This window comes from Papaver somniferum, chromosome 7 (genome assembly GCF_003573695.1).
Source record: "Papaver somniferum cultivar HN1 chromosome 7, ASM357369v1, whole genome shotgun sequence".
NCBI classification, from domain to species: Eukaryota; Viridiplantae; Streptophyta; class Magnoliopsida; order Ranunculales; family Papaveraceae; genus Papaver; species Papaver somniferum.
Window position 1 is genome coordinate 76,025,425 of NC_039364.1, and position 11,408 is coordinate 76,036,832.

The 11,408-nt window shown below is 36.1% G+C and overlaps 1 protein-coding gene across 1 annotated transcript; it reads right to left on the reverse strand.

The window, feature by feature from the left end:
• Positions 1 to 660: 660 nt before the first annotated feature.
• LOC113294783 lies at positions 661 to 1,257 on the reverse strand. Its single transcript, XM_026543163.1, has one exon. The coding sequence runs from the start codon at positions 1,255 to 1,257 to the stop codon at positions 661 to 663; it is 597 nt and encodes a 198-aa protein (XP_026398948.1).
• Between the last annotated feature and the right edge of the window lie 10,151 nt (positions 1,258 to 11,408).

Consider the following 11,408-nt stretch of genomic DNA (forward strand, 5'->3'; position numbering starts at 1 on the left):
GCTTATTGCAAACTTTTTCACATTTCATTAAGGGCGTTAAATGGTAATCGTGAAGATACTTTGAATTTATACCAACGGATCATGGAATTCCATTCATTCATATCACCGCTTTGGAGATATTTGGTGGAGCTCGAAGTTGATTTGAATGAAATATATGCATGAAGAAGTATTATGAAGTTCTAGTTAAATATGTAATGTAATTGTAAACGTGCATGAAGAAGTATTATGGAGTTTATAAGAACTAATTAAATTGTCTACTTAATGAAAACGTGCTTGATTGAAAAATGGAGTATGAAATTTACTCCCCATTCTCATAAAATGCTCCATCTCCTTGAGGGTTATATTGGTCTTCATCGGTGTCCACGTCGGTTGTACCCTCATGAACTTCCGGTAAGGCATCATCCATCACTAGGTTCGGAATATCTCCATCTCTCAAACCATCTCCATGTCGTAGCCAAATGTGTGTAGTGAGTTCTTCGCGAAGTTCCGCCCAACGCGCCTTGTTGTATAATACTTGAGGAGGTAGCCTTATATTTCCTTGAATTGGCGGTTGAGGTTCTTGTCCCGTGATCAACCCCCAATCCTCATTGCGATATTCCATCTCAACATATATTGTGCATTATCAATCACCCCCTCATAATTGCCTTCATGTCCGATTTTTTATAATAACGACATGTTTTCAATAATACCAAACTTACCCTTTAGACCACCAAATGCACGTTCAATGTCTTTCCTTTTTGCTTCTTGATATTGATTGAAAATACTTTCCGCATTGTTTGAGGCGGGTTTGTATGCTTCCACAAGACAACCATACATAGGATATGCTCCATCTCCTAGGTAGTACCCCGTATTGTAGTTTCTTCCATTGATTTGATAATGACAAGGAGGTGATACACCATTAAGTTCTCTATCGAACAAACCCGAAGCATGCAAGACATTACAGTAATTATTCTTCCCGCCCAACCCAAAATAGGAATGCCATATCCATATATCATATGAAGCTACCGCCTGTAGAACAACCGTGGGAATTGACTTATAGCCCACGTGGGATCCTGCCTGATCCATAGTACATGCTCTCCATGCCCAACGAAAACAATCCACACTACCAAGCATCCCAGGAAACCCACGAGCTTCATTCTCTGCCAAAATACTCTCAGTATCTTGAGCGGTAGGCTGACGCATGTATCGACCATTATAGATCCAAATAATTGCATCCATAAACTTCTTAGCATAAAAATAGATAGTGCATGTTGCCATTTATGTGTAATCATCTAGAGAATCTGGTGCAATTCCTTTGGAAAAATGTTTCAACACGACAACCATTTTCATATATGGAGAATGGCCAGGAATACCGCAAGCATCGGTTTTTTGACGAAAATCATGGTCATAATCATAAACTTGTTCTAAAATTCTCAGAAAAAGGGGATGAGGCAAAGCAAACCGACATTTGAACTTCTTTGGACCATATGTACACCTGAAGTTGAAGTATTGATGCATCATACTTTCATCGGCATCTACACGGTTTATGTGCACCTTTTGACGTTCCTTGACTTCATTTGGGATGGGTTGATGTAGTCATTGCCTCCTCTGTGACTCCAAAAGTGTAGCCACTGTTATAACATTTTACTCAATATCATCTTCATCATCTGGAAGACCGAACAAAATTCTTCTCAAAGCTCCTTGCATAATGTACCTAATATAACAAAATTAAGACAATCTATTAAAAAAAACGCTTCATATAACACTCTATAATAAAGAGAAAGATAGTACTTAAAACACTTCATAAACACTCCATAAAAAAGAGAGAAATAGTACTTAAAACACTCCATAAAAAAATAAATAACAATCCATATGTTTTCATAAACACCCCATAAAACAGAGAAAAATAGTACTTAAAACACTTCATAAACACTACAAGTACTTTCATTCACTTGTAGTTGCTCCATCGTCATAAACAATGTTAGGTTCGATATCTAACAACGCATCGGTAAATTCATTGCTTTGGTGAGGTTGTTGTTGATTGTGTGATGTAGTTGATCCATCATCACACCTAGGATGGTAACATCCTTGAGTTGAAGGCCATTGATTAAATGAACCACCCAATGTGAGATCGTCTTGATTGATTGGTTGTGAGGAATATACAGATGGTATTGAAGAAGAAGATATGCTAGATGAGGAACATGAACTTGAGGCATAAATGCGCCTTGACTCCCTCAGTACTACTTGATGAGCTCCATTGTAGAATTCATATTGTTGTGACATATAACTGAAGCACTGATCCTACAAGCATAAAGGAGGTAGGTTTAGTGGAGTATTCAAGAAACTTAAAATGAAAATGAAAATGAAAATGAAAACAAATGTAAATGAACATACCAGTATCAAACCCATCCCAAAAAAGTTATACGAACAAGGTTTCCTTGGAACTTCTACTCGCTCTTCAACGCCAGCTGCATTAATGGTAAAGTGAAATCTATCTCCAGTAGCTGTATAGGGGCTCAATCTGTGTGCCATAAGTATAGGTCTGTGACATTAGGTTAGAAGGCGGATGACTGGGTAACAAATGGCCAGGAACAGCGGTGCTACCCACTGCTATCTCATCGACATTCTGTGAATGGTATGACTCAATGAGATAAGGTCCAACACTCTTCATCTTCCACCACCTGTTGTATTGATCCTCATTGACTGCCAAATAGTGTTCGACGCATACAACTACAATCTCCCTGTCCCCAACTCTATCCAAATATGGAGGATTTCCTGAGACTACAATCTCACCTTCTATCTGCCTCTGGAATCTCTCAGCCAAGTAACAACTAACTCTTTTGTAGTTTTTTTCTAGGTCAAAAAACACAACTCTCACTCTGGATAACTGTAGTGCATATTCATAATGTTCCCCCTCATAATACACAATCTCCATCCATGGTTGCCATATACATAATGCACTGGTTCTAGTGTCAATTTGTGCTCTTGCAGTGGACACTGAGTGTTTCTTCGTATCTTTTTGGCCTTCTCTTTGGCCTCTCTTCCTTGATTTAATGTTAGTCTTCTTGAAGAGACTAATCTTTGGGAAAAAATCATGGTGTTCTGCTGAAGGTGTATGACAAAGCAAGGGTTGCATGTTGCAGAAGTAATAATAGTACCAATACTCAAGTAGCATAACTATGCCAGATAAATCCTTCCCATTCTCTGACCATCCATCAAGAAATTTATATGTATTACCTAAGGAAGATAAACCCCAATTATATTCCCCAACTTTGTCCAAATTATCCAACAATAAAACCCAACGTTTATCTACTCTTCCACTAGAACCCGCAATAAGAAAATGACCAAAACACCAAAGAAATTAAGAATGCTATTGTCAATACATTTGCACATTCAACATTGTTGGTATTTTCTCCACTTTTAATGTAGGTTCTCAAGATAGACAGGGATATTGTATTTTGTTTAGTGTTCCATTTTTCAAATCCTTTGAAATTTTGAAAATACAAATCATCCAAAGAAGCATATGTTAGCTCACCCAATGCCCGGATAACTACTTGATGTTTTGTAGGGTCACCAATGAGAATTATCGTTAACATATACCAATCTAAAAGAAGGATGCCAAGCTCAAATTCTCTAAAATGGAAGCTCTTGGATTTTTTCCGCGCTTGACCGAGTTGACTGGTCAAACGCGGGATGGTTCAGCGAAAAGTGAAAACGTTGAATGGTTCAGCGGTTCGCCATGTTTTATTTCAGCGACTAGCATGCTAGATTAGCATTCCCATAAGACTTAGATGGTTATGCTAGTTGACGTGGATTGCTAATCTAGCTGCTAGATTAGCACCCCATAAGAATTAGCCTTATAGGTGATGCATTAGATAGTTGCAAGTTGCAACACGTCCCATTATAGAACCATCCAAACACACGGTGTGTAGTGTGTAGAAAGTAATCTATTCTTGTCCACCTCCCCACAACTGCTCAACACGATTTAGTTTTTCATTTTCTCTCAAAAACTCTGATACTCAATCACCACCTGGTTAGCTTTTCACTTCTGTCATTCACCATCTGTCATCTTCCTGTCTAATACTACACCACTTCTGTTCCAATACTTTGTACACACAAATTCTGCTTTAAGTTTGAGGTAAACTTAATTTTGCATTTTAATGACCGATAATTCTTGGCTTTTATTTAGAAGCGTTGTTCCTTTAGCGTAATCTATTCAAAACCTTATTGAATCGTAATCGTACAATAAAAACTGTGAATCAATCTTGAAAAGAAAATCAATTGTTTAAAAGGAAATGAAAAAAAAAATATAGATGTTATCTGAAAAATGGTGGTGGTTGTGGTAGTATTGGTGGTGCTGGAGGTGGTGGTGGTGTCAAAGGTAGCGTAGTGTTGGTGGTGACAGCGACGCTGTATAAACTGAAGGAGGGAGAGCCGAAGAGGAGAGGAAGATCGGATTTTTAATATATGAAGCAAGTAAAATAAAAAAACGCGGATGGGCATCTATGTCCAAAAAGGGCCCTTTTCTTTATTATAGTAAGATAAATAGAAACATAGATCTTATAATTCTACACACATATTAATAGAATTTTTCTCCGCTTCTTCTCCCTATTTTCTGGATACTTCTCTTTTACAAGAAGAACAAGGTCTAAAATAACAAATGATAACTATGATCACTTATACAAAATATCGTCGGAACGCTTCAAATAATCCAGCTAAAACGAGATCAACAACTAAACCCTATGATATTTTGTTTTCATTACAGAGGTTTACCAATTACGACAACGTGAAACGTGAATCCAGAACAAACTAGTACACCATTTTGAACATTAGAAATAAAAAACGCATTGGTAAGAGACACGGTGACTACAGAAGGAGCTTGGGATTTGAGTTTTGCTAGATCTTTGAATGAAAGTGAACTGCTTGAGGTGATTGATTTACCGCTGGTTATTGATGAACCAAGTATTAGCTTGACGGATGATAATTTGTTGCCAGATAGCAGACATTGGAGTTATGGCTATGGGAAAGATTTTTCCGTTTCTAATGCTTATTCGGCATTGGAAACTGATGGTTTTCTTTCATTTCCGGATAAGCAGTTATGGAATCCTAAGGTACCATTGAAAGTCTGCTTCTTGGTTTGGATGTTGTGCTGCAATGGTGCACTAACGTTGGATTACTTATACAATGCAGGCATGGTACAAAATGTTGATTGTCTTTTTTGTAATCAACACATAGAAAATAATTCCCATTTATTCATTCATTGCAAGTTTACTTATGAGGTTTGGTCGTATTTTTGGTATTACCTGGGTGTTTGGTAGTGATGTAAAGAAAACCTTATGGGAATGGAGTAATAAGAGCAGCAAGAATAGAGTGAGACGGATATGGTGCTACTTACCGTTTGCTATTTGGTGGAGTGTTTGGGACGAAAGAAATAACATACTTCATAATACTGGACAAGGAACACATATATGTTTGCAGGTTTTTCTTTATCCACAGTTCTATGTAATTGGGTTGTTATCTTTGATTCAACCATGTAATTTCAGAACATAGTCACTTCTCTAGTGACTGTGTCTCTTTTCTTTTATAAAATTTGCCCTTTTCAGTCAATTTTTTTTTTTTGAACATTAGAAAATACTCCATAATCAGAGGGAGTATTGTTTTAGATTTGAATCGTTAAGAAAACAACTGACCCGTTTAAGAAATGTTATTTTTGGACCCCCGACTACAAGGCAAGGCGTCTAAGCCCAGTTGTTAGCAATTAAGTGTTAATTTCAACTTGTTCAATTTGGATCCATGGAATGGCAACAACTAATTCTCGGATATAGAGTTCTAACAGTTTTAGTGCAAGGATGAGGCGTCTTCATAATACTATTCGGTTTTTGAAAGGAAAGCAAAAAAAAAAAGGCAAGACGTCTAAGCCCAGTTGTTAGCAATTAAGTGTTAATTTCAACTTGTTCAATTTTTGAAAAATACTAGAACCCCCTACTATATGGGTTCAATATATAGAAGCTCCACTAAATTGATCCTCCCCTATCAATTCCATACTTTCACTTTTTAATATTTCTAGGCCCAGAACTTTAGATTTCAGGGCTTGGTAATAAAGTTTAGGGTTTGGGAGAAATTCGTAATACCAAAAATGCTCTTTACTATATATACCTAATGAAATAGGCTATAGGTTTCATTTCCAGATTCATTTTCATTTTCACTTTCTCTCACTTCTCTCTCATCTCTGCTCTGAAAATTTTAGGGTTTTCAGATCGTCAACGTCGCTGTTTTACGGAGAAGAAGAAAACGATTTTAGTTTCATCGATCTCAACTGTCGATGTTTATGATTCTCTGCTGATGATGTTTAATTGATTTAACAGCTCAATCAACTCGATTGAACTTAATATGTATGATCTACGTCAATTTAATCTGGGATTTTAGTTGATTAGAAGATATCTCAGGTATTGATTTAATTAGTTTTTGTTTCGAGAAGCAAAAACTAATTAAATTATCTGCGTGTTTGTTATTAGAAGAAGCAGATCTATTTGAAGCGGTGATAAATCTGAATTTTAATCTTTACGTTTAGGAATTTTGATGTAATTTTTTGAGTTGATCCTGGTTTCGATGTGTTGAAGCGATTTTATCAAGATCTCATTATTTTTGTTTGAATTCGTGAATGATTTTCTGATAGATGCGATTTTAATGTAAAGTCCTTATAGTTTAGATGATACAAAATAGATCTATGTTTTTTAATCATATTCAGTTTGTTTTAAATCGTATAAATCCATACAGATCTTCACTTTCTACACCTGCAGTGGATTGATGATGCATACCAAAAGGTAAAACTCACTTTTTGGTTTTGAATCCTGAGTTGTGGGGAATGTGGTGGTATTATCAAAATTTTAATTGATTTTTTCTTTTCTGTATAAAGTTTAATTGGTGTTTAAAGGATTATCAAAAGCTAAAGTCGATAAAATTTGTGAAGCAACTGAGAAAATAGCTGTAAGTATTCAAATCATCTACCTAAACTACTTTGGGTCATGGATATGTTGATTGTGTGAAATTTCCATTCATTTTGTTCATATTGTTCATTATTTTATTTTTGTTAATTAGCTTAACTACTTTATGAGGAGCCTTTCTTATTTGTCTGGCTAACTGTTTGAAAATTGACTCAGATAGTCATGAAGTGAGTACCCATAATATTTCCTGTCTTTTCCATTCATTTTTATGTTGTATTAGTGCTGTATTTTTTGTTACTTAATATTGGTGGTCATGGCTTGGACGTCACGTGTTGTTGTCATCAAAATTCCAAAATGTAATAATGTTGATGTAACCTAATCCGATTTCTTTTATCAGGTGTACTCTGATACTGTCAGCAATTAAGGACTACCTAATGAGCAGGGACTAACTAATGAGCCTTACAGATTCAAGGTTGGATACGATAAGCTTGTCATTGCTGCAGGAGTCGAATCTTTGACATTTAACATAAAAGGAAAGTGCACGCATTTTTCTCCTCCGTGAAGTGAATAACGCGCAAGAAATTAGGAAGAGGCTTCTTCTTAATGATGAAGGTTGACAATCCAAGTCAGTAATGTCTTTGATTTCTATGTTTCGGTCCGGTTGTTTTATGATTTTATTAGTCACTGTAAAACTGTTTTTCAACTATCATTTGATTTGAAACTTGATCCACACTAATTATTAATGGTGGTATCTATTAGGGTAATAGAGTCGGATACTAATATACCTCATAAGAATTCATATTCTTGTTCACATTAATAGGCTATTAAGAAAGATGCAGTGAAAAAAAAGAGAGCATAATACTATTACTTTTGTTGTTGGTTTGAACTGATTCACAAATAATTCAACTAATAATTGGAGTTTAAATACTTCAACTAATAATTGGTTTGAAACACCCATAGATGTGTAATTTCTAGTTACACAGACTAAATAGATGTGTAATTTCTAGTTACACATGTTAATTAGATGTGTAATTTTTACTTACACAAACTGTTTGAATGTGTAACTTCTGGTTACATAGATTTTACTTACATATAGTAATGGTTGTTACTACTAATAATTTATGTGTAAAATTATTCTGTTAATCAGTGAGTTGTGTATTTTTCTCAAACGATAGTCAGAATCTATTTGTTCGACTTTTTACTTGAAAATGTTGCATTCTTTCCATTAAGGTTGCATTCTTTCCATTAAGGTTGCATTCTTTTCACTCTGGTTCGATTTTAGTTTGCTCATCTTGAGTCTTAGCCTACAAATATGCAGTTTGATTAAAGAATTTGTGGTGGTGTTGATGGTGGAGGTGCGGGTTTTAGAAGATGATGAGGAGGCAGTGGTGGTAGTGGTTGTGGATCAGGTTTGAGGATAATTTGGATTTGGAGTTAGTGGTGGTGTTTTGGTATGAAGCTGAGAAGTTTGGTATGGATGTTGGAGTTGTACTGTACACTGTAAGTTGGATCTACTTTACATTATGCTTGTCTTAGTTTTTTTTTTTTTTTTTTTATATGTTGGTAGTTATGATCTTGCTAGAGCATGTGTGAACAATCGTAAATATATATCGATGCAAATCGTGTTTTAAATATGTTAGCCAGCTATAAGCTCAGCTTCTATCCACTATGAGAAGGATATTCTGTGATATCTATAACCATATCCTTGCTTATCATTTTGCAGCCATGTGTACTCTACATGACAATTTGCACGTTTAACTAGCATTGGTAGACTATGGATGTGTAACTAGTAGTTACACATGCTAATTAGATGTGTCACTTATAGTTACACATGCTAAATGGATGTGTATCTACTAGTTACACTTGTAAATTAGATGTGTAACTTATAGTTACACATGCTAATTTGATGGGATATGCAGTTCTTAGAGGCATACCTGCTGATCTAATTGAAATTCGTTTGCTGATCTACTAGTTTTGTGTTGTTTTGTGCAGGTAAACACATTAGGAAGTTGTTTAAAGATGGATTTATCAGCTGCAAACCAACCCAGATTTACTATCGATCTCAGAAGAACAATTGGATTGGATGCAAAAATGTCTGAGAACCTTTCAGACTGTTGGTAAATCACCTACTCTTAATATTTTCTAGTATGTATCTTAATATGTATTTCTATGGAAGTAATTTCTAAATACATATAAACTTTTCTGGAACAATTGATGTCTATGTAGGTCTCAATGTGGTTTGCGCGCACTGACAGGATGATCCTTTGCTCATGGATGATATCGTTGACTATGTCAAGTACTTACAGCTTCAGATAAAGGTACTTGTCCCTCTTATATTCATGGGTTTCATTTGGACATGGATAAATTGTGCAAAAACTGATGCAATAGTAGCATCTGGAAGTACTAGGCAAAGTTTTTAAATTTTGCTAGTGAATTTCCTTTTAGATTGGTAGATATAATAGCATCTTAAATGATGGATGTTTTATTTGGGTCTTACTGTACTGGTTTTTGTAATGTTGGTGTGTATCTCTAGGATGCTTTTGGAGTGTTAGATGTAATAGAAGCCTAGGATGTTTTCCATTTGAGAGTCAAGGTACATCATTTTGTTAACTACGATGTTGGTAACTTCTAGTTACACAAGCTAAATAGATGTCTAATTTCTAGTTACACATGCTAATTACATGTATAACTTCTAGTTACACAAGCTAAATAGATGTGTAACTTCTAGTTACACATGCTAATTAGATGTGTAACTTTTACTTACACATACTGATTGAACATGTAACTTCTGGTTTTAGTGATTGAATTACTATTACACTAGTCGGATGCATGTGTAACGTACTGTTACACAAGTTATATGCCATATGCATGTGTAATTTCTGATTACATCTCTCTTCATAGTTTTTTTTTTTCTGATTACTTTAAGTTGGTTACATGGCATATGCTCTACACATTCTGTTTTTCTTCTTCTTCGTCCCAACCTAATCCCATGGGTGTTTATTTTCTTTCAGATATCCAAGCATTTTCGAATCGAGGAAGACAAGAAGGGAAGAGAATATTTCTATTGTAGGATATCATGGCTTATTTCTAAGATATATCGGCTTATTTCGAGGATTTCGTTTTACATATCTAGTTTTTTGACTCGTTTGTTGTGAATAACAAGCAATTACTATAATTGATAAACAAACAAATTATTGTAAATGAATATTAAAGTAATACATGTATTTTATATGTGTAGTTTTGTTGTATAACTAATAAGTACACATATATGCATGTGTAACTTGTAATTACACATGCCATACACATGTGTAACTTCTGCGTACACATGTGTAACTACTGAGCACACATCTATATACAAGTGTAACTTTGCGTTACACATGTCATATGCATGTGTAACTTCTGGATACACATGCCATATGTTGGTGATGGTGGTTGGCGGCGGCGGTTGTCAGTGGAGGTGGTGGTCAGAGGTGGCTGGTGGCGGTGGCTGGTGGTCGGAGGTGGTTGTCGGAGGTGGTTTGAGGGTGGTGGTTGGTGACGGTGGTGGTTGGAGGCGGCGGTGGTCGCAGGTGGCTGACAGTGGGGGTCAGAGGTGATTTGAGGGTGGTGGTCAGAGGTGGCTGGCCGGAGGTGGCTGGCGGCGATGGTGGTGGTCGGAGGTGAATGGAGTTGGTGGTCGAAGGTGGCTGGTGGCGGTGGTGGTCGGAGGTGGTGTGACGGTGGTGGTCGGAGGTGGCGGTGGTGGTCGGAGGTGGTTGAAACATCATCACATAATATTTTAATAATTTTGGGCCTAAATTTAAATTTTATTTAATTATGGGCTTGACCATATGCATAAGGGTATCAACGACTTTTAATAATTTGGGCCTAGATTTAAACTTCTTTTAATTAAGGGCCTCATATTATGGGTTATCCATGGGTTGGGCCTGTCTAATTTTCCCTTCTCCGATATAGAGTTCTAACAGTTGTAGTGCAAGGATGAGGCTTCTTCATAATACTATTCGGTGTTTCTTGAAAGGAAAGAAAAAAAAGTAAAGGAAAAAGAGACACCACCCATGAGGATGAGCATCAAAATGCTGGTTAAGAAAACACTATAGCATAATACTGCCTCTGTTTCAGGAAAGAGTTACCATCACTTTTTCAATTTAGCCTAAAAAGTGATAGTAATTCCTAGGACTGTACATGGGACGGGACGGGTTTTTGCCTAGCTCAGTACTTATACCTCGCTATGGCCGGTACCTGTACCTTGTACTTGTACCTGTGCAGTAGGGGACGGTACCTGTTTAACTCGGTACGGTACCGGTTCTTTACCTGTAGCGTATTTAAAATTATAAAAAGAAAATAAAGCAAAAAATCTTCTAAGTTCTAAGTTCAAATGAAGTTATGAACCACACAAAAAAATTCAAAAACCCTAAAATCAAAAACCAAAAAATTACAATCAATTTCAAATCTAAAGAAATCAACAAAAACTAAATAGAAATGAAC

Excerpts from the sequence above, each read along its gene's own strand:
- LOC113294783 (XM_026543163.1), bottom strand. The coding sequence starts at position 1,257 with ATGGCAACATGCACTATCTATTTTTATGCTAAGAAGTTTATGGATGCA.